This window comes from Salmo salar, chromosome 20, assembly GCF_965601325.2.
Source record: "Salmo salar chromosome 20, fSalSal1, whole genome shotgun sequence".
Lineage (NCBI taxonomy): Eukaryota > Metazoa > Chordata > Actinopteri > Salmoniformes > Salmonidae > Salmo > Salmo salar.
In genome coordinates, this window is record NC_138310.1 from 5,758,333 (window position 1) to 5,782,196 (window position 23,864).

Below are 23,864 nucleotides of genomic sequence, written 5' to 3' on the forward strand. Positions count from 1 at the left end.
AATATGTTAAATTATAAATCTACTGATGTCTTGCCACAGTTTTCTTACGTAAATACAATGCCAAAAAAGATGCAACACTGTTTCTGGGTGGTCATCACAAAAATAACAATGAGTTTGTTTTCCTTAAACTTTTTCATGCCTAAAATACCTATTCAGGCGTTGTATGATCTGGTATGCGTCAGAAACGCCTGGGCAACGAATGTGCCCAAAACTCAACATCTGGCCTTGTTTGACGTCATTACTGCCGACAGTGCAGGCGGCTGCCAACTGACTTATCTACAAAGAACATTGCATCATAAATAACTACTCGTTATTATTTGTAGGTCAGGTACAGTCACAATTTACCCTTGATACATTACGGTTTTGATACTTTCAAACACCGCCAGAGATAGAGCACGGCCTCTTTGTTCTCGAATTGAACACGATGGACCCTAAGGCCCAATACATGTCTGTCCTTTTCCTGCCTGTTTTCAAAACGGCGAAAATGTGTTAAGTGAACCGGGCTCAATGATACTAATATATTTTACTATGATATTGAAAGGTTTCGTGATCACAATCCTCAAATATTTTGAATTGTAATGTCTTCAAAAATGTATAATTTTCATCAGGCTTTCGTTATAGACAGTTCTTGTTTAGTTAGACACTATTTTTCCTTTGACAAGAACCGTAGCTAGCTAGCTAGGGTTTAAGTCACTATACGATTAATATTTATTATCGTTTAGCTAAGTGATATCTAACCTGGATGGCTATTCACTTTTACACTAGATGGCAAATAATGATTGGGACGGTTTGCTAGCAAGCCAGGCTCTTTCAGCGAGCGAATTAAGTTAGCGTCGACGAGTTTTGGTACTCGGCGAACCTCCCCCCGCTTCATGTTCACATGAGGTCTCTCAACAACGCATTTCACTTAGCCAGTTTGCTTGCATTTAACAGTAACGAACCCCGAGACGAAGTCATTAGACCGGTGCGTGTCCTGTGGCTATCTTGCTACTGCTGTAGCTAGGCAAGTACAGTAACTAAGTGCTCAAGCATAGCACTCAATGCTGGCTAAAAATAACAAACTCTTTGTCCCCCATTCAGCACCCCACCAAAAGTGGTGAGCCCGTCCACCTTACGACTTTACATACAACCAGTTGGGACTTTGTCGTTCTACATGGTCGATACAGCCAAGTCAGGACGATCAGAAGAGGTTGGAGGCACTGTAGTTTGTGAAACGAACTGGCATGAGGTATCTCTCTCCGCCTGGGTGTCTTCAAGTCGGGTTACCAAAGTAAACGCATTTAACTCGCTTTTTGACCGAACATCAAGCGTCATCCATGGCGTTGGCCTGTCACCAGTAGCTTGTTCCCGGCAGGGAAAACATTAGCTATTTAACATTAACAATACTGTTAAAGGTCACCCCTTTGTTTTGATTGTAAACTGTGAAAGAAATCCTTAAAAGTTATTCTACCACAGTGGAACATCATGTCGGAGGATAACAACGCAGAAAAATTCATCAAGGTACTGTAATGTTGATTCATTTGAATACAGAACAATTGTTTGCATGTTGGATGTGCTGCTAATGTCATAAGGCTAGGGCTGGGAATTGCCAGGGACCTCACGATGTTATCAAGATACTTCGGTGCCTATAAGATATCTATTGCGATTCTCACGATTCTAGCAATATGTATTGCGATTCGATGTTCCAAACATATTGCTGCAGAAGGACACGAGAGCCAAGAGAGAACGAGTTTATCAGTCATGGAAATAAGTGTTGAAAACACATTTGCTCCATATTTAAAAATAACATTTAGAACCAGCTGTTAAGGAAAAATACTGAAGTTTTGGTGCAGGTAGCTAGCGCAAAAATAATAGGATATGGTCAAAATGATATGATACGATTTATCGTCAGAAATAATATCCGGATATGTAACTATCAATTCCTCCCGTCACTACATAATTCATTGGAATAAGTGTCACTTGACTGATAAGAGTCAGATTGTACTTCAAAGACTAATGTCAGTTGTTTATTTCTATTGCAGACACATTTCGTTCCTCTTGGTATGTTATTGTTGTTTAGAAGAAATGTTTAATGCAAAACATACACTCATGCTCATTTCAAATGACACAAATCTGACATGTTTTGGAAAGATTACTTTTTATTTCATCTCACATGAAACTTGCCTGGTTTGGTTTTCCACTTAAAGGAACACTCCACTCAAAAGTATATTTTGGTATTTATTTAATTAGTCCATAGTTGACATAGTCCCAAAATATTTGGGTCAAATCAGCAATCAAGTTTTCAAGATATGTAACTTAAAAATACAGAGATCAATAAAAAATATAATAAAGTTACACAATAACGTGGCTATATACATGGGGTACCTGTACCTAGTCAATGTACGGGGGTACAGGTTAGTCAAGGTAATTTGCACATGTAGGTAGGAGTAAAGTGACTATGCATAGATAATAAACAGCGAGTAGCAGCAGTGTAAAAACATGGGGGATCAGTCAATGTAAATAGTCCAGGTGGCCATTGTATTAATTGTTCAGCAGTCTTATGGCTTGGGGGTAGAAGCTGATAAGGAGCCTTTTGGATCTAGACTTGGCGCTCCGGTACCGCTTGCCGTGCGGTAGCAGAGAAAACAATCTGACCATTTTTTGGGCCTAACTCTGACACCACTTGGTATATCAGTCCTGGATGGCAGGAAGTTTGGCTCCAGTGATGTACTGGGCTGTACGCACTACCCTCTGTAGCGCCTTACGGTTGGATGCCGAGCAGTTGCCATACCAGGCGGTGATGCAACCGGTCAGGATGCTCTCGAGGGTGCATCTGTACAACTTTTGAGGATCTGGTAACCCATGCCAAATCTTTTCATTCTCCCGAGGGGGAAAAGGTGTTGTCGTGCCCTCTTCACGACTGTCCTGGTGTGTTTGGACCATGATAGTTTGTTGGTGATGTGGACACCAAGGAACTTGAAACTCTCGACCCGCTCCACTACAGACCCATTGATGTTAATGGGGGCCTGTTCCGCCCTCCTTTTCCTGTAGTCCTTGATGGCTCCTTTGTCTTGCTAACATTGAGGGAGAGGTTGTTGTCCTGGCACTACGCTGCCAGGTCTCTGACCTCCTCCCTATAGGCTGTCTTGTCCGTGATAAGGCTGTTGTGTTGTCAACAAACTTAATGATGGTGTTGGAGTCGTATTTGGCCACACAGTAATGGGTTAATGGGGAGTACAGGAGGGGACTAAGCACACACCCCTGAGGGATCCCAGTGTTGAGGGTCAACGTGGCAGATGTTGTTGACTACCCTTACCATCTGAGAGTGGCCCGTCAGGAAGTCCATGATTCAGTTGCAGAGTGAGGTGTTTAGTCCCAGTGTCCTTAGCTTAGTGATGAGCTTTCTGGCCACTAAGGTGTTGAGCTGTAGTCATTGAACAGCATTCTCACATAGATATTCCTTTTGTCCATGTGGGAAAAGGCAGCGTGGAGTGCGATTGAGATTGCGTCATCTGTGGATCTGTTGGGACGGTATGCGAATTGGAGTGCGTCTAGGGTTTCCGGGATGATGGTGTTGATGTGAGTCATGACCAGCCTTTTAAAGCACTTCATGGCTACCATGTGAGTGCTACGGGGCGATAGTCATTTTGGCAGTGCATTAATATGGAGTTAATCCCTCCTTTGCTGCTATAACAGCCTTCACTCTTCTGGGAAGGCTTTCCACTAGATATTGGAACATTGCTGCAGGGACTTGCTTCCATTCAGCCACGAGAGCATTAGTGAGGTCGGGCACTGATGTTGGCCGATTAGGCCTGGCTCACAATTGGCGTTCCAATTCATCCCAAAGGTGTTCGATGGGGTTGAGATCAGGGCTGTGTGCAGGCCAGTCAAGTTCTTCCACATTGATCTAGACCAAACCATTTCTGTATGGACCTCGCTTTGTGTGTGGGGGCATTGTCATACAGAAACAGGAAACGGCCATCCCCAAACTGTTGCCACAAAATTGGAAGCACAGAATTGTCTAGAAAGTCATTTTATGCTGTAGTGTTAAGATTTCCCTTCACTGGAACTAAGGGGCCTAGCCCATACCATGAAAAACAGCCCCAGACCATTATTCTTCCTCCACCAATTTTACAGTTGACACTATGCAGGGGGGCAGGTAGCGTTCTCGTGGAATCCACCAAACCCAGATTTGTCCGTCGGACTGCCAGATGGTGAACCGTGATTCATCACTCCAGAGAATGCGTTTCCACTTCTCCAGTGTCCAATGGTGGCGAACTTTACACCACTCCAGGCGATGCTTGGCATTGCACATGGTAATTTTAGGGTTGTGCACAGCTTCTCGGCCATGTAAACCTATTTCATGAAGCTCCCCACAAACAATTATTGTGCTGACGTTCCTTCCAGGTGCAGTTTGGAACTCGGTAGTGAGTGTTGCAACTAAGGACAGATTATTTTTAAGCACTTCAGCACTCGGTGGTCCAGTTCTGTGAGCTTGTGATGCCTACCACTTCACGGCTGAGCCGTTGTTGCTCCTAGCCGTTTCCACTTCACAATAACAGCACTTACAGTTGACCTGGGCAACTCTAGCATGGCAGAAATTTGACGAACTAACTTGTTGGAAAGGTAGTCATCCTATTATAGTGCCATGTTGAATGTCACTGAGCTCTTAAGTAAGGCCATTCTACTGCCAATGTTTCTCTATGGAGATTGCATGGCGGTGTGCTCAAATGTATACACATGTCAGCAACGGATTTTGCAGAAATAGCAGAATCTGCTAATTTCAATGGGTGTCCACATAATAATAATAATAATAATATGCTTGCAATAATAGTTTTTAACATGATTTTTGAATGACTACCTCGTCATTTTTATTTTATTTCACCTTTATTTAACCAGGTAGGCCAGTTGAGAACAAGTTCTCATTTACAACTGCGACCTGGCCAAGATAAAGTAAAGCAGTGCGACAGAAACAACAACACAGAGTTACACATAAACAAACGTACAGTCAATAACACAATAGACAAATCTATGTGCAGTGTGTGCAAATGTAGAAGATTAGGGAGGTAAGGCAATGGAGGTGAAGTAATTACAATTTAGCATTAACACTGGAGTGATAGATGTACAGATACTGGGGTGCAAAGGAGCAAGAAGATAAATATCAATATTAGAGGTCGACCGATTATGTTTTTTCAACGCCGATACTGATTATTGAACGACCAAAAAAAGCTGATACCGATTAATCGGCTGATTTTTATTTTATTTTTTATTATTATTTGTATTTTTATTATAAATATATATATATATTTCTTTTTTAATAAAAAAAAAAAAGTATTAATTTATTTTTTTGATAATTTTTTTGGGGGATGGTTTGTTCTATTTTTTTAATTTAACTTTTTTTTCAATTTATTTTTATTTGTAATAATGACAATTACAACAATATTGAATGAACACTTATTTTAACTTAATATAATACATCAATAAAATCAATTTAGCCTCAAATAAATAATGAAACATGTTCAATTTGGTTTAAATAATGCAAAAACAAAGTGTTGGAGAAGAAAGTAAAAGTGCAATATGTGCCATGTAAGAAAGCTAACGTTTAAGTTCCTTGCTCAGAACATGAGAACATATGAAAGCTGGTGGTTCCTTTTAATATGAGTCTTCAATATTCCCAGGTAATATGTTTTAGGTTGTAGTTATTATTTCTCTCTATACGATTTTTATTTCATATACCTTTGACTATTGGATGTTCTTATAGGCACTTTACTATTGCCAGTGTAACAATATAGCTTCCGTCCCTCTCCTCGCTCCTACCTGGGCTCGAACCAGGAACACATCGACAACAGCCACCCTCGAAGCAGCGTTACCCATGTAGAGGAAGGGAAAAAAACTACTCCAAGTCTCAGAGCGAGTGACGTTTGAAACGCTATTAGCGCGCACCCGGCCAACTAGCTAGCCATTTCATATCGGTTACACCAGCCTAATCTCGGGAGTTGACAGGCTTGAAGTCATAAACAGCGCAATGCATTGCGAAGGGCTGCTGGCAAAACGCACGAAAGTGCTATTTTGAATGAATGCTTACGAGCTTGCTGCTGCCTACCATCGCTCAGTCAGACTGCTCTATCAAATCATAGACTTAATTATAACATAATAACACACAGAAACACGAGCCTTAGGTCATTAATATGGTTGAAACCAGAAACTATCATCTCGAAAACAAAACGTTATTCCTGTTACATTGCACAACCTTCAGTGTTATGTCATAATTACGTAAAATTCTGGCAAATTAGTTTGCAACGAGCCAGGCGGCCCAAACTGTTGCATATACCCTGACTGCGTGCAATGAACGCAAAATGACACAATTTCACCTGGTTAATATTGCCTGCTAACCTGGAATACTTTTAGCTAAATATGCAGGTTTAAAAATCTATACTTCTGTGTATTGATTTTAAGAAAGGCATTGATGTTTATGGTTAGGTACAGTCATGCAACGACTGTGCTTTTTTCGCAAATGCGCTTTTGTTAAATCATCCCCGTTTGGCGAAGTCGGCTGTCTTTGTTAGGAAGAAATAGTCTTCACAGTTCGCAACGAGCCAGGCGGCCCAAACTGCTGCATATACCCTGACTCTGTTTACAAGAGAAGTGACACATTTTCCCTAGTTAAAAGAAAGTCATGTTAGCAGGCAATATTAACTAAATATGCAGGTTTAAAAATATATACTTGTGTATTGATTTTAAGAAAGGCATTGATGTTTATGGTTGGAGCAACGTATACCTAAGCGATTATATGCAACACAGGACAGGCTAGATAAACTAGTAATATCATCAACCATGTGTAGTTAACTAGTGATTATGATTGATTGATTGTTTTTTATGAGATAAGTTTAATGCTAGCTAGCAACTTACCTTGGCTTCTTACTGCATTCGCGTAACCTCGTGGAGTGCAATGTAAAGCAGGTGGTTAGCGCGTTGGACTAGTTAACCGTAAGGTTGCAAGATTGAATCCCTGACCTGACAAGGTAAAAATCTGTCTTTCTGCCCCTGAACAAGGCAGTTAACCCACCATTCCTAGGCCGTTATTGAAAAGAAGAATGTGTTCTTAACTGACTTGCCTAGTTAAATAAAGGTCAAAAAATAAATGAATAAAATAAAAGAATCGGCCGAATCGGCACCCAAAAATACCGATTTCCGATTGTTATGAAAACCTGAAATCGGCCCTAATTAATCGGCCATTCCGATTAATCGGTCGACCTCTAGTCCACATATTTTAAGTCAGAACCGTCCAGAGTAGTGATGCTGGACGGGCGGGCAGGTGTGGGCAGCGATCGGTTGAAAAGCATGCATTTAGTTTTACTTGCATTTAAGAGCAGTTGGAGGCCACGGAAGGAGAGTTGTATGGCATTGAAGCTCGTCTGGAGGTTAGTTAGCACAGTGTCCGAAGAAGGGCCAGAAGTATACAGAATGGTGTCATCTGCGTAGAGGCGGATCAGAGAATCACCAGCAGCAAGAGCGACATCATTGATGTATACAGAGAAAAGAGTTGGCCTGAGGATTGAGCCCTGTGGCACCCTCATAGAGACTGCCAGAGGTCCGGACAACAGGCCCGCCGATTTGACCCACTGAACTCTGTCTGAGAAGTAGTTGGTGAACCAAGTGAGGTGTTCTCAAATGACTGCAAGGCTGTTGACTCTGCCGATAAGAATGTGGTGATTGACAGAGTTGAAAGCCTTGGCCAGGTCGATGAATACAGCTGCACAGTATTGTCTTTTATCGATGGTGGTTCTGATATCGTTTAGGACCTTGAGTGTGGCTGAGGTGCACCCATGACCAGCTCGGAAACCAGATTACATAGCGGAGAAGGTACAGTTGGATTCAAAATGGTCGGTGATCTGTTTGTTAACTTGGCTTTCGAAGACCTTAGAAAGGCAGGGTAGGATAGATAGGTCTGTAGCAGTTTGGGTTTAGAGTGTCTCCTCCTTTGAAGACAGGGATGACCGCGGCAGCTTTCCAATCTTTGGGGGATCTCAGACGAAACGAAAAAGGGGTTGCAACAATTTCGGCAGATAATTTTAGAGAGGGTCCAGATTGTTTAGCCCGGCTGATTTGTAGGGGTCCAGATTTTGCATCTCTTTCAGACCTTCAGCTATCTGTATTTGGGTGAAGGAGAAATGGGGGAGGCTTGGGCAAGTTGCTCTGGGGGGTGCAGAGCTGTTGACCGGGGTAGGGGTAGCCAGGTGGAAAGCATGGCCAGCCGTAGAGAAATGCTTCTTGAAATTCTCAATTACCATGGATTTATCGGTGGTGACAGTGTTTCCTAGCCTCAGTGCAGTGGCCAGCTGGGAGGAGGTGCTCTCGTTCTCCATGGACTCTACAGTGTCCCAGAACTTTTTGGAGTTTGTGCTGCAGGATGCAAATTTCTGTTTGAAAAAGCTAGCCTTTGCTTTCCTAACTGCCTGTGTATATTGGTTCCTAACCTCCCTGAAAAGTTGCATATTGCGAGGGCTATTCGATGCTAATGCGGTACGCCACAGGATGTTTTTGTGCTGGTCAAGGGCAGTCAGGTCTGGAGGGAACCAAGGGCTATATGTGTTCCTGTTTCTACATTTTTGGAATGGGGCATGCTTATTTAAGATGGTGAGGAAAGCACTTTTAAAGAATAACCAGGCATCCTCTACTGACGGAATGAGGTCAATATCCTTCCAGGATACCCGGGCCAGGTCGATTAGAAAGGCCTGCTCGCTGAAATGTTTTAGGGAGCGCTTGACAGTGATGAGGGGTGGTCGTTTGACCGCAGACCCATTACGGATGCAGGCAATGAGGCAGTGATAGCTGAGATCCTGGTTGAAGACAGCAGAGGTGTATTTAGAGGGCAGGTTGGTTAGGATGATATCTATGATCGTGCCCGTGTTTATGGATTTGGGGTTGTACCTGGTAGGTTCATTGATCATTTCTGTGAGATTGAGGGCATCAAGCTTAGATTGTACGATGGCCGGGGTGTTAAGCATATCCCAGTTTAGATCACATAACAGCACGAGCTCTGAAGATAGATGGGGGGGGGGGGCAATCAATTCACTTGGTGTCCAGGGCACAGCTGGGGGCAGAAGGTGGTCTATAGCAAGCGGCAACGGTGAGGGACTTGTTTCTGGAAAGGTGGATTTTTTTTTAAAGAAGATGCTCAAATTGTTTGGGCACAGACCTGGATAGTAAGACAGAACTCTGCAGGTTTCTCTGCAGTAGATTGCAACTCCGCCCCCTTTGGCAGTTCTATCTTGTCGGAAAATGTTATAGTTAGGAATGGAAATTTCAGGGTTTTTGTGGTCTTCCTAAACCAGGATTCAGACATGGCTAGGACATCCGGGTTGGCAGAGTGTGCTAAAGCAGTGAATAAAACAAACTTAGGGAGGAGGATTCTAATGTTAACATGCATGAAACCAAGGCTTTTACGGTTACAAAAGTCAACAAATGAGAGCGCCTGGGGAATGGGAGTGGAGCTAGGCACTGCAGGGCCTGGATTAACCTCCACATCACCAGAGGAACAGAGGAGGATAAGGGTACGGCTAAAGGCTATAAGAACTGGTCGTCTAGTACATTCGGAACAGAGAGTAAACGGAGCTGGTTTCTGGGCATGGTAGATTAGATTCAAGGCATAATGTACAGACAAAGGTATGGTAGGAGGTGAATACAGTGGAGGTAAACCTATGCATTGAGTGACGATGAGAGAGATAGAAACATCATTTAGAAACATCATTTAAACCAGGTGAGGTCACCGCATGTGTGGAACTAAAGGGTTAGCTAAGGCGTATTGAGCAGGGCTAGAGGCTCTACAGTGAAATAAGGCAATAATCACTAACCAAAACAGTAATGGTCAGGGCATATTGACATTAGGGAGAGGCATGCGTAGCCGAGTGATCATAGGGTTCCAGTGAGTAGATCGGCGGGCTGGAGACACGGCGATTCAGACAGCTAGCGGCCCGGGGCTAGCAAGCTAGCAGAAGGGCCTTAGAGGGACGTCGCGACAGAAGAAGTCTGTTGTACCTCCCTCGTGCTGTTACGGCGGCAGAGTAGTCGTGATGGGTCAGCAGGGCTCCGTGTGGTGAAAGGGTCCAGGCTAATTGGCAAAATAGGTATAGTGGCCAAAGAATTTGTCCGATGGGCCTCTTCAGCTAACAGTCCGATATGCTCTAGACAGCTAGCGGGCCGCGGCTAGCAGGCTAGCAGATGGGCATTCAGGGGACGTTGCGACGGAGGAGCCAGTTGAAAAACCCCCTTGGGCAGATTACGTCGGTAGTCCAGACATGATGCATCGGTGGGGCTCCGTGTTGGCAGTGAAAGGGGTCCAGGCTAATTGGCAAAATAGGTATTGTAGCCCAAGGAGTGACTGATGGACCTCTTCGGCTAGCCGGGAGATGGGTCTAGCAAAGGCTAGCTCCAGGGTAATTGGTTCTTGCTTCGGGACAGAGACGTTAGCCAGGACTGGCCACTCGGATAGCATCTAGCTAGCTGCGATGATCCAGGTGAAAAGGTTCAGAGCTTGTGGTAGGAATCCGGAGATATGGAGAAAAACAAGTCCGATTTGCTCTGGTTTGAGTTGCGCTGTGCAGACTGGCAAGAGTTGTTCGGGCTAAAGGTTAGCTGATGACCGCTAGCTGACTACTAGCTAGTAGCTAGTTAGCTGGCTAGCTTCTGTTGGGGGTTCCGGTTCAAAAGTAATGGAAATAGCAGATCCATATCACATTGGGTGAGGCGTATTGCATGTTGAGGTTAAGAAACATATTTTTTTGAAATATGCGAAGAAAAAATATATATACACCGGACAAGACGAGGACAAAGATGTCTGACTGCTACGCCATCTTGGATGATAATGACAGAATAGGAACCAAAGTTTTCGTCAGTGTTTCCAGGTGACCCTAATTAGGTGTTACGTTACATGTTTGCATACTTCATGTAGCTAGCTAGCCAACATATTCATCCTTATTTCTAACAGATTAGATACTGTGGCACAAACATGCTTATCTAGGCCTACGTCAGCGCTGGTACCAGGCGGTGTTAGATAACTAACTACGTTTGCTCTGACTCTTAGTACATTTAGCAAGCTAGCTAACTAGCGATTAGCATTAGCAGCTAACACAAGTTATTTTAGCAACACCTTGCTAAGACAAACTAGCAAAAAGTAGTTTGCAGACAGTAAGATACACAAACAAATAGTGTAATTATAGAATGCTTGTGGAAAGCAGCATGTCCCCAACAATTATCCATCCATCTGACCATACAGAGTGGTCGAGCAACTGCTCTCTCCTTGAGTGTTGGGGGCAGGGTTTGGTGTAGTTGGGGGCAGGGTTTGGTGTAGCTCGGGACGGCAGGTAGCCTAGTGTTTAGAGCGTTGGGCCAGTAACCAAAAAGTTGCTGGATCGAATCCCCGAGCTGACAAGGTAAAAATCTGTCGTTCTGCCCCTGAACAAGGCAGTTAAGCCACTGTTCCCCGGTAGGCTGTCATTGTAAATAAGAATTAGTTCTTAATTGACTTGCCTAGTTAAATAAAAAAAACATAGTTTGGGGCAGGGTTTGGTGTGGTTAGTGGCATGCAGGAGCGGGAGAGCGATGACTGAAGAAGCAAATGGAGTAAACTACAACAACGGACTTTGCGTATCACATTTAACAAACCAAACATTGAAATACCGTTATAGAAGGTAAAGTAAAAACCCAAACCAGTATGTGCATCAATACCGGTGTATATAGTAAAATACAGCATATCGCCGAGCCCTACCCAACCCATGACCTATCAATGTGTTTAGTTCAGTTTTTCATTTGCTACATATCCAGGCAATGTTTTTTGTGCTTTTTACGCTACAGTCCTTTTTCTGGAATAGATTACATTTAAGTGTGACATTAAACCTCTGGAATGTGATGTCATGGTCAGAATAAGGAGTAGCTAACTACTGTATCAAGCACCCTCAAGCTCAAGGCAGTACGGGTATTGTTAGCCCAAATCTAGACAGCTTTATGAATTATTTAATTTATTCTAAGGGCACTCCATTGTGACAGCTTGTGAGAAGTCATGGTCAAATGACGGGACGTGCTGCAAGCGGGTACAATGCCCAAAACTATATCCATAATTGGTAGAAGGTTCTGATTGGAGAGGCGCCGTTTGCATTGCCGAGCAGTGAACAAGAAAATATGAAATCCAGTTTTTAGATGCAATGTTTTGGTCTGGCTTTGCGCGAACATGTTTCCTCTACTTGGAATCCATTTTCGAAATAATTAAAAAAGGTTCCTAAATTTGGGCTAGGGTATTATAGACTAATTAGCCTATCAGATGCTTTTAGCTGGAAACACTTTAATGTATTAAGGCTATGTACTGCCCTGTGAAGTGTGAACCCCCTGCTCACACAGCTGGGTTAGAATGTGCTAAGGATGGGAGAGAGGGTGGGTTTTTGGAATAGCCTAGCACTGAGAATTGGAACACAGCTTGAGCGTGACTGCACACCAAAAGCTTCAAGGGCCAGAACGGTCCACTAGACTGAAAAGGAAATGCTTCAAGTGACAATTTAAGCATTTAGGCTTTTAAAAACAACTCATCCCTTGTTTTTTGTCAAATATGCCCTAGCTAGCCATAGGATAGAAATGGTGGAAGCAGAGCCCAGAGGTAAGGGATAGGTCATCTCTGGTCCAAGAAAAGCCTTGGACGGAATTGTAACGCATAACAATTACTCAAGTGTCAACACAATAGGAGCTTGACCTAGCAAAAGAGGGATTAGCCAATATTAACTGTGAACAGGGATGCTGCTGCCTACACTTGTTTCGTGTGTGACATTTTCCAATATCTATCTCTTGTGTTTGTCCTCGTCTCCCTCTCTTAGGAGACCTCCATCTTGGAAGAGTACAACATTAACTGGACACAGAAGCTCGGGGCAGGGATCAGTGGACCTGTTAGGTGAGCATTGTTCTATCAGAGTTTCCCCTACTTTTCCTAGTTTGCCCAGGGATACTAACTCATTTGTGCAATGTAGGAGATGCATAAATTATTTCATATTAGGCCTAAATGCAGATGAGGTTGAAGAGTGGTCCTCCAGAGGAGTCCAGTGCTCTTAGACTGGATGGGGACTAGTGTTAAAGGTGGTGTCACTGTGTGTTTATAGTGCCAGGGCTGGGAATTGCCAGGGACCTCACGATACAATATTGTGCCAATACGATATGTATTGTGATTCTCACAATTCTATATACTCCGATTCGATACTGCAAACTTCTACAGATGCACCATCAATAGCATTCTGTAGGGCTGCATCGCCGCCTGGTATGCAAACTACACCGCCCACAACCACATGACTCTACAGAGGGTGTTCCGGTCTGCCCAACCGATCACCAGGGGTAAACTGCCTGCCCTCCAGGACATCTACAGCACCTGGTGTCATAGGAAGGCCAAGAAGATCATCAATGACCTGAGCCACGGCCTGTTCACCATGCTACCATTTAGCAGACAGAGACAGTACAGGTGTATCAACGCCGGGACCGAGAAACTAGAAAACAGCTTTGATCTCCAGGCCATCAGACTGTTGAACAGCCATTAGTAGCCAGCCACCGCTTGGGTACTCTGCCTGGCAACTTAGACTGCTGGCCCATGTATGAAGAGACATTGAACACTGGTCATTTTTACAATGTTTACATATGGTTTTATCCACTTTATATGTATAATGAACAAAATTATAAATGCAACAGTTTAAGGGTTGGTTTCATGAGCTGAAATAAGTGTGTGTAAAGTTTGGGGTCACTTAGAAATGTCCTTGTTTTTTGAAGAAAAGCTGATTAAAATAACATCAAATTTATCAGAAATACAGTGTAGACATTGTTAATGTTGTAAATTACTATTGTAGCTGGAAACGGCTGATTTTCTTTTTTTTTTTTACATTTCTTTTATTTTTATGAAATATCTAGAGACCCATTATCAGCAACCATCACTCCTGTGTTCCAATGGCACGTTGTGTTAGCTAATCCAAGTTTATCATTTTAAAAGGCTAATTAATCATTAGAAAACCCTTTTGCAATTATGTTGGCACAGATGAAAACTGTTGTGCTGATTTAGACTAGTTGAGTATCTGGAGCATCAGCATTTGTGGGTTTGATTACAGGCTCAAAATGGCCAGAAACAAAGAACTTTCTTCTGAAACTTGTCAGTCTATTCTTGTTATGAGAAATGAAGGCTATTCCATGCGAGAAATTGCCAAGAAACTTGATCTCTTCGACAGCTGCATCATACTTGGGTAGCTAGTGCCACATCACCTCATTATTCAGAAGTCTCCGCAGTGGCTCACACACTTCAGAGAGGCGCGACATGAACTTGGAGAGGTAGTTCACAACACCTATGAACCTCTGCACTGCCTTGGTGTCTTTGTGGTGGGGCATGTCCTCTTTGACTTTGAACTGGAGCTTTCTCAAGCTCAGCCTCAGTCCAGCAAAGCTATCACTTTAGCATCATGGTCTTGGATTGCCTCATCTGTTTCTCCACAGCCGACGACAAGTATGTAATCTGCAATAGGCTGATGGTCAATCAGGAGTTTTCTTTTTCAGCTGGTACACCTGCTTTTGCGTGCTTTTGGCAGCTTGTACAGTACATCAACAAAGGTCGGCATTATGTACAGTGCATTCGGAAAGTATTCTTTCCTCTTGACTTTCTCTACATTTTGTTACGTTACAGCCTTATTCTAAAATTGATTCAATAGTTTTTTTCCCCCTCATCAATCTACATACAAATACCACATAATGACAAAGCAAAAACAGGTTTTTAGACATTTTTGCAAATGTATAAAAAAATAAATCAACTATGACATTTACATAAGTATTTTGACTCTTTCCTCTGTACTTTGCTGAAGCACCTTGGCAGTGATTACGGCCTTGAGTCTTCTTTGGTATGATGCTACAAGCTTGGCACACCTGTATTTGGGGAGTTTCTCCCATTCTTCTCTGCAGATCCTCTCAAGCTCCGTCAGGTTGGATGGGGAGCGTCGCTGCACAGCTATTTTCAGGTCTCTCCAGAGATGTTCAATCGGTTTCAAGTCCGGGCTCTGGCTGGGCCACTCAAGGCCATTCAGAGACTTGTCCCGAAGCCACTCCTGCTTTGTCTTGGCTGTATGCTTAGGGTCATTGTTTTGTTGGAAGGTGAACCTTCGCCCAAGTCTGAAATCCTGAGCGCTCTGTAGCAGGTTTTCATTAAGGAGCTCTCTGTACTTTGCTCCGTTCATCTTTCCCTCGATCCTGACTAGTCGCCCAGTCCCTGCTGCTGAAAAACATCCCTACAGCATGATGCTGCCACCATCTTTCCTCCAGACGTGATGCTTAGCATCCAAACTTTTTCCATTTAAGAATGATGGAGGCCACAGTTCTTTTGGCGACCTTCAATGATGTATACATTTTTTGGTACCCTTCCCCAGATCTTTGCCTCGACACAATCCTGTCTCGGAGCTCTACGGACATTCCTCATAGCTTGGTTTTTGTTCTGACATGCACTGTCAACTGTGGGACCATTTTATATAGACAGGTGTGTGCCTTTCCAAATCATGTCCAATCAATTGAATTTACCACAGGTGGACTCCAATCAATTTCTATAAACATATCAAGAATGATCAATGGAAACAGGATGTACCTGAGCTCAATTTCGAGTCTCATAGCAAAGGGTCTGAATACCTATGTAAATAAAGTATCTGTTTTTATTTGTAAAACATTTGTAAAAAAAAAAAAAGTCTAAAAACCTGTTTTTGCTTTGTCATTATGGGGTATTTTGTGTAGATTAAGGCTTTAAAAAAATGTCATCCATTTTAGATTAAGTCTGGCTTTTTGACAATCACCATGTTGCTAATCCAGTCGGTGGGCTCTGTGACAGTGGCTAGGTGGCCATCCCTCATGTTTGTCCGCTGCCTTCAGGGCCACGGGGTCATTTCTTGGGGCACACTGCACCAGTGTGATGCTGTTGTCGAGCACGATAGTGGATGTCACCTTGTAGTGACTCTATTGAAAATGTCACCTGGTAGTGAGTCGTTGAAAACATCCTGGTATGTAGTAACAAGGTGCTGCTTAGTTTAATGTCCCTTAACCTCCCTGTTATACCTTGTGCAGGGATAGTGAAGTGCATTAACCCAATTTTCTTGCATGCTGAGCCTTTCTGATTGGCCTCTACAATCTCAGTCAATTCTATGTGTGCTCCCCTGACCACACATTCTGTTCTCCACAGTCATACTTAGTTCATTGTCTCACCTGAATATAGCTTCAGTTTGGTTTTGCTGGAGATAAGGTTAATCTTGTCCTTTATGCTCATCATGTCACAGGTTGCTCCTGAGTCTAATTGACACTGCTTTCCTCCATTGTGCAGTTGTAGGTTGACAATACATTTTTTTCTCCCTGTGCATGCATTGCTCCTGGTTGAATAGATATGTCCATTCTCCAGTTCCTCTTCCAGGGCTGGGGTATCCACTGTGTTTAGTTGGCACGAGGCTTGTTTCTTCATGCACATTTTAGCAAATTGATTTACAATTTCACACAGACGTCAAGTCTTACCATAGGCTGGGCATAGCTCCCGTTCTCGCCTGTGATTGTTGTCGCAGTATCTGCATGTCCCAGGGCTTTCCCCTGCTGCACTCAATTGATGTTGGGTTTTTTCTTGCTTAAGTGTAGACTGCCGTCGGGGTCGCCATCCGTTGATGCTGTTGTCCCCTGATCTGTCCTGCGTCATTGCTCTCATTCTCCTATCTGTCAACACTGCAGCCCGGCAGATCTCAATGGCAGAGGCTGGAGTGAGATCACGTTCTCAGAGGAGGCGACGACAACGTGCACCCTCATCAGCAATCCCAAACACCACTCTGTCCCTTATCAGCTCATTTTTTTAATTGTCCATAGTCACAAGAGGCTGCTTTCTCTTAATCGGGTCACAAAAGCATCAATTGACTCACCCTCTTGTCTGCAGGTGCTGAAAATAAAGCGTTCAAAGATACTTTAAACTGTATATTTTATTTATCTCTCGAGGGCAATTAGAATATCTACAATGTCCTTTTCTTGATCTGCTGTTATATACAAGTTGTGTTTGTAGATGGGATGACACTCACTGCCCATCACTCTTCTCAGTGTTGCTGCCTGCACTTCAGATGATTTTTCGTATAATCCAGAGGCTAGCAGATCGCCTTCAAACTCAGCCTTAAAATTAACCCGGTTATTGCCTAAATCGGCAGTCATTTCATCTGGCGGCGGGATGTTGGTAGCCATGCTGACACTGTATGCAATTTAGTTAACGAGGAACAAATTGCTAGTTAACTAGCTTGCTGCTGATGCCAAAACCTTTATCCTAAAGTGCTTACAGCAGCAGTGCACTACAGACTCCAGCAACGTGATGTACACTTATTTTGGGTTCAGTTACTTCTGACACCATGTTTGTGTGATAATAATGGCTCGGACTCAGAGCTTTGAGAATACTTCAGTCATGTTAACATGGAAACCATGGAATGCTGGGACGGCCCAGAATGCAACCATAATACATAAGGTGCAGTACACCTGAAGGCCAATAGGTGGGGACCTAGTCCCTCTAACAGGTGGACTACTCCCTGTAACATCTGTCTGTCTCTGGTATTTCACTCCTACTGATCATTGGTTGAAGCAAAATGTACCTCCAGGATAGGCTAGGCTTTATTCGTAGTGTAATCTGAGTTTAGGAGCAGAGGTTTTGATTGAATGTTTTGGTCCTCGTTGGGGACTGTCTTTATTTGTTTCTAGGAACAAATTGTAGCCTAGTACTGGTATTTGGCCTACTTTTTTATTTAAATCTGCAAAATTTAACTTTTTGGGTTACCTGACCAAATGTGAGTTATAGATCTGGAATTGTCATTGAAAGCAAGTCTAAGAAGCAGTAGATTTGTTCAGTGTGCGCCATATCTATGCTTTCCGTTAAGTTTTTGCGTCTTTTACTTTCAGTTTTGTACACCAGCTGAAAATACAATATTTTTTATTATGAAAAATATATCTTACTGCAGTTCAGATGGTAAAATGATTCTCTACACAATGACTGATTGTTTTGTCACAAACTGAAAGTAGGCAACTATTCCAATTTTACCAACCAGGAAATGGCGGAGCGATTTCTGCATATTGCACATTTAACTTAATAATAGAGTGGACTACCGTGCACCATGAAAAACTGCCTAAATATTTTAATATTGTCAAATGTTTTCCTTTAAATGTTTATTTTCCCCTCCAAAGAGTTTGTGTGAAGAAGTCAACTCAGGAACGATTGGCCCTGAAAATCCTAATTGATCGTCCCAAGGCCCGAAATGAGGTTTGAACCATTGTTTTGCTTTTCTGATTGTCTTTTGTACGTCCTTGTGTGTTTGTCGTCTGCGCTGTAGGTGTCTGTTTGGTCAGCGTTGAGTCTCCTGTGTTGACTTTGTCTACGTTCCAATGGACATCCTATTCCCTATGTAGTGCATTACTTTTAACCAGGGCTCTAGGGGTAAAAATAGTGCACTATATAGGGAATAGTGTTCCATTCGGGGGCATGCACTTTGTCTCGTGTTTCGTCATTGTGTGTCTTCTTGTCTTATCTCCACTCTTCAACTAATACTCAGGGTGGCTGTGGCTCACTCACCCACTCAATGTCATCACCAGCCCACGACTTACTTCCCTGATAAAGCACCTCCAATAACTGCAGTTGATCAGCTGTGTGAGGTGAAGTCGAAACGAGCAATGCAGTCACATGCCGCCCCCCTCCCAAATTGACCCACTACTACTGTTTACTTTGTCCATCAGGCATCTTACTGAGTCTACCTTTAACTCCCTGTTCTGTCCATGATTCAGGTGCGGCTCCACATGATGTGTGCTACACACCCCAACATCGTGCATATTATGGAGGTGTACGCCAACAGTGTGCAGTTCCCTCACGAATCCAGTCCAAGGTAAGGAAGAGCGAGTCCAATGTACCAGCACATACAACATGTTATTGACGGGCTCATTTGAAACACGTGAATGTTATTATCGAATTGCTACATAGTGTATTTACACGTGTTATGCTCCTGCACCAAGTGTTCGTGTATCTGTTTAAATGTAACAATGGGTAACCATGACATTCACAGATGTAACAACGAAACAAAAACTTTTCCCCAGATTTGAGTAGAGGGAAATGCCTTGATTGCCTTAATTTTCCACTTCTATGTGGCTGCAGAGCGAGGTTACTGATCGTCATGGAGATGATGGAGGGAGGCGAGCTGTTCCACAGGATCAGTCAGCACAGACACTTTACAGAGAAGATGGCTAGCCAGGTCACCAAACAGGTAACCCCAAAATTCCTCTGTGGCTCAGTTGGTAGACCAAAGTGCTTGCAACACCAAGGGTTGATTCCTATTGGGGCCACCCATATGGAAAATGTATGCATGCATGACTGTAAGTCACTTTGGATAAAAGTGTCTGCTAAATGTTGTGTATTAGATTTATGCACATTCAAACGTGACAAATTCCTCCTCTCAGACTTCTAATGCACCTGTGCATTAATAACATCCTGTGAACGTTGTGTAGTTGAGCCTCTGTCTGAGTTTACTCTGTCCCCCATCAGATCGGCCAGGCCCTGGAACACTGTCACTCACTGAATATTGCACATCGAGACCTGAAACCAGAGAACCTGCTCTTCAAGGATAACTCCCTGGTGAGGGGCTAGATGGGCTTACGGGGAAACGTGCATGTGCATGCGCACACACACAGCTCTTACTACAGCTGTCTAGTAATAGGCTACAACAAACATGTTGTTGTAATAGGCTACAACAAGCACGTTGCAAGAGTCCTTTCACCTTTTTAGGAAATATGTTCTGACGTTCTCCCTTTCATGTTCAAGGATGCACCGGTGAAGTTGTGCGATTTTGGATTTGCAAAGATTGACCAGGGTGACTTGATGACCCCACAGTTCACTCCTTACTACGTTGCACCTCAGGTAAAGATGGGTGCTCTGCTCAGATCTGACACCAGGTTGGGGACCATTTAAAACAAAAAAAAAGAATTAATAAAAAAAAAAAATCCTGGTTCAATGAGTGTCGTCTTCTCCTCTCACCCTAGGTACTTGAGGCTCAAAGGCGACACCAGAAGGAAAAGTCTGGAATAATACCTACCTCACCCACCCCTTACACCTATAACAAGGTGAGCAACTACCCTACCTCAGCCACGACAAACCATTATCCCACAAATGGCAACATCTCAGTTTTTTTTAAGGGTTTACAAAAACATCTCACAAGGATCTTCACATGCTGCAACATATTTCCACTAAATGACATCAGTGTTTGCAGGGTTGTGTCGAGCTACTCTTCTCCATTCTCTCCCTCCCTCTCTTTCTCTCTCTATACATATGGCCTGGCTCATTCACGTTCCCTTGCTGTGCATACAGAGCTGTGACCTGTGGTCCATTGGGGTGATCATCTACGTGATGCTGTGTGGCTACCCTCCCTTCTACTCCAAGCACCACAGCCGCACCATCCCCAAGGATATGCGCAAAAAGATCATGACGGCCAGCTTTGACTTCCCCGAGGACGAGTGGAGCCAGATCTCTGAAATGGCCAAGGACATTGTCCGCAAGTACGTCCCTACAGCAGGTCTTACTGTGTGTGTGTGTGTGCGCCAAGGATATTTTCCTCAAATACCTCCCCAACATGGATTGTGGGTGTCTCCAAGTTTTAAACAGATGGCATGGTTCATGAGTGTTGTTTTAGGCAAAACCAATTTGGACCGCAAACAGTGCTTTAGTGCTGTATTGTTTGGATTGAGTAGGAAGAATCTAGTTCACTAATATTACTCTCCCTCTGTAGGCTGCTGAAGGTGAAGCCTGAGGAGAGGCTGACCATTGAGGGTGTACTGGAACACCCCTGGCTCAACTGCACAGAGGCCCTGGACAACGTGCTGCCCTCTGCACAGATGATGATGGACAAGGTGGGCCTGGATGGATGGACAGAGATGGAGAGCATTTATATAGCTCTCTGTCTCAAAGCATTACATAGAGCCAGTCATACTTTTACAGGGCTGTGAGACTCCGGGGACCAAACTTTTGCTGCCTGCCTTAAAAACTTCAATGTTCATGGTGTAACACTTTGCCTTGTGACCCTTCCTGTCTCCCGCCAACTCTCTCTCCCTCTGCCAGGCAATGGTAGCTGGGATCCAGCAGGCCCATGCTGAACAGCTGGCTAACATGAGAATACAGGACCTCAACATCAGCCTCAAGCCACTCAACTCAGTCAATAACCCCATCCTGAGGAAGAGGAAACTCCTAGGGTCCGTTGGTCTCTCTGCCTATCTGACTTGTTACATGCCTCTCTGCCTCTTTTGTAGTTGGTTAGGATCTGCTTCACATTGTCTGACTGTAGAGCCCATAGTGAGGAGTGACTTTCAACAGCACTGCTAAACCAAATATGTGTGTGTGCGGTTGGTGTCTGGTATATGTATATCCTAACTGTGTGTCTTTTGTGGTACAGCAGCAAGCAGAGGGATGGCTTCTTCATCCACGATCCAGAGAACGGTGGCGAGGACGCCAATGTGGCCCTGGAGAAACTCAGAGACGTCATCGCTCAGTGTATCCTCCCACAGGCTGGTCAGTCTCGCGCGCGCACACACACACACACACACACACACACACACACACACACACACACACACACACACACACACACACACACACACACACACACACACACACACACACGCACCACACACTTCACGTCAACCAATACAGGTATACATCTATTGACAAGCACAGACAAAAAGACATGTATGCACTTACGCATTTACTTGGTATACAGCACAGACACTTGACACTTAACTGTGTGTTTGTGGCAGGGGAGAATGAGGACGAGAAACTGAATGAGGTGATGCATGATGCGTGGCGTTTCAACCGAGACTGCAAACTACTGCGAGACGGGCTGCAGGGCCTCAGCTGGGATGGTAGGCACAACACGGCACTATATACGGCATACAGTGTGCAATGTCAGCTTATACAGTTGAAGTCGGAAGTTTACATACACTTAGGTTGGAGTCATTAACTCCTTTTTCAACCACTCCACAAATTTCTTGTTAACAAACTATAGTTTCGGCAAGACGGTTAGGACATCTACTTTGTGCATGACACAAGTCATTTTTCAAACATTTGTTTACAGACATATTATTTCACTGGTCAGAAGTGGGTCAGAAGTTTACATACACTAAGTTGACTGTGCCTTAAACAGCTTGAAAAATTCCAGAAAATTATGTCATGGCTTCAGAAGCTTCTGATAGGCTAATTGACATTATTTGAGTCAATTGGAGGTGTACCTGTGGATGTATTTCAAGGCTCACCTTCAAACTCAGTGCCTCTTTGCAAAATCAAAATAAATCAGGCAAGACCTCAGGGGGAAGAAAAAAAAAATTGACCTCCAGAAGTCTGGTTCATCCTTGGGGGCAATTTCCAAATGCCTGAAGGTACCACGTTCATCTGTACAAACAATAGTACGCAAGTATAAACACCATGAGATCATACCGCTCAGGAAGGAGACGCATTCTGTCTCCTAGAGATTAATGTACTTTGGTGCGAAAAGTGCAAATCAATCCCAGAACAACAGCAAAAGACCTTGTGAAGATGCTGGAGGAAACGGGTACAAAAGTATCTATATCCACAGTAAAACGAGTCATATATCGACATAACCTGAAAGGCCACTCAGCAAGGAAGAAGCCACTGCTCTAAAGCCGCCATAAAAAAGCCAGATTACAGTTTGCAACTGCACATGGGGACAAAGATCACACTTTTTGGATGAATGTCCACTGGTCTGATGAAACAAAAATAGAACTGTTTGACCATAATGACCATCATTATGTTTGGAGGAGAAAAAAAGGAGGCTTGCAAGCCTAAGAACACCATCCCAACCGTAAAGCACAGGGATGGCAGCATCATGTTGTGGGGGTGCTTTGCTGCAGGAGGGACTGGTGCACTTCACAAAATAAATGGCATTGTGAGGAAGTATGTGGATATATTGAAGCAACATCTCAAGACATCAGTCAGGAAGTTAAAGCTTAGTCGCAAATTGGTCTTCCAAATGGACAATGACCCCAAGCATACTTCCAAAGTTGTGGCAAAACGGCTTAAGGACAACAAAGTCAAGGTATTGGAGTGGCCATCACAAAGCCCTGACCTCAACCATATAGAATATTTGTGGGCAGAACTGAAAAAGTGTGTGCGAGCAAGGAGGCCTACAAACCTGACTCAGTTACACCAGCTCTGTCAGGAGGAATGGGCCAAAATTGACCCAATTTATTGTGGGAAGCTTGTGAAAGGCTACCTGAAATGTTTGACCCAAGTTAAACAATGTAAAGACAATGCTACACTCAATTAGTATTTGGTATGTAAACTTCTGACCCACCGGGAATGTGATGAAATAAATAAAAGCTGATTTAAATCATTTTCTCTACTATTATTCTGACATTTCACATTCTTAAAATAAAGTGGTGATCTTAATTGACCCAAGACAGGGAATTTTTACTAGAATTAAATGTAAGGAATTGTGAAAAACTGAGTTTAATGTATTTGGCTAAGGTGTATGTAAACTTCCAACTTCAACTGTATACAGTATTCAGAACCCTTGACCTTCCACAGTTTATGTTACAGCCGTATTCTAAAATTTATTAAATTGTTTTTTCCCCCCTCATCAATCTACACACAATACACCATTAAAAACATTATTATTATTATTTTTTTTTTACATGTTTCCAAATTTATAAAACAAACTTAAATCACATTTACCTAAGTATTCAGACCCTTTACTCAATACTTTGTTGAAGCACCTTTGGCAGCGTTTACAGCCTTGAGTCTTCTTGGATATGATGCTACAAGCTTGGCGCACCGATATTTGGGGAGTTTC

General features: G+C 43.4%; 1 protein-coding gene across 3 annotated transcripts in view; it reads left to right on the forward strand.

The window, feature by feature from the left end:
• The first annotated feature begins 526 nt into the window (after positions 1-526).
• LOC106580195 (MAPK activated protein kinase 5) overlaps positions 527-23,864 on the forward strand; it is a 42,034-nt gene continuing 18,696 nt past the window's right edge. Inside the window, exons 1-14 of one of the 3 annotated variants that reach the window (XM_014160996.3) lie at positions 591-964; positions 1,081-1,500; positions 12,840-12,913; positions 18,211-18,286; positions 18,805-18,902; positions 19,169-19,277; positions 19,556-19,645; positions 19,832-19,927; positions 20,050-20,130; positions 20,375-20,562; positions 20,793-20,913; positions 21,122-21,252; positions 21,453-21,568; positions 21,814-21,918. In XM_014160996.3, coding sequence (XP_014016471.1) covers positions 1,465-1,500; positions 12,840-12,913; positions 18,211-18,286; positions 18,805-18,902; positions 19,169-19,277; positions 19,556-19,645; positions 19,832-19,927; positions 20,050-20,130; positions 20,375-20,562; positions 20,793-20,913; positions 21,122-21,252; positions 21,453-21,568; positions 21,814-21,918 — 1,321 coding nt within the window. In that variant the 5' untranslated portion in view covers positions 591-964; positions 1,081-1,464. Of the gene's footprint in view, positions 1,501-12,839; positions 12,914-18,210; positions 18,287-18,804; positions 18,903-19,168; positions 19,278-19,555; positions 19,646-19,831; positions 19,928-20,049; positions 20,131-20,374; positions 20,563-20,792; positions 20,914-21,121; positions 21,253-21,452; positions 21,569-21,813; positions 21,919-23,864 lie in introns of all 3 variants that reach the window. The other 2 variants (XM_082966166.1, XM_014160997.3) reach the window with 2 other exon arrangements.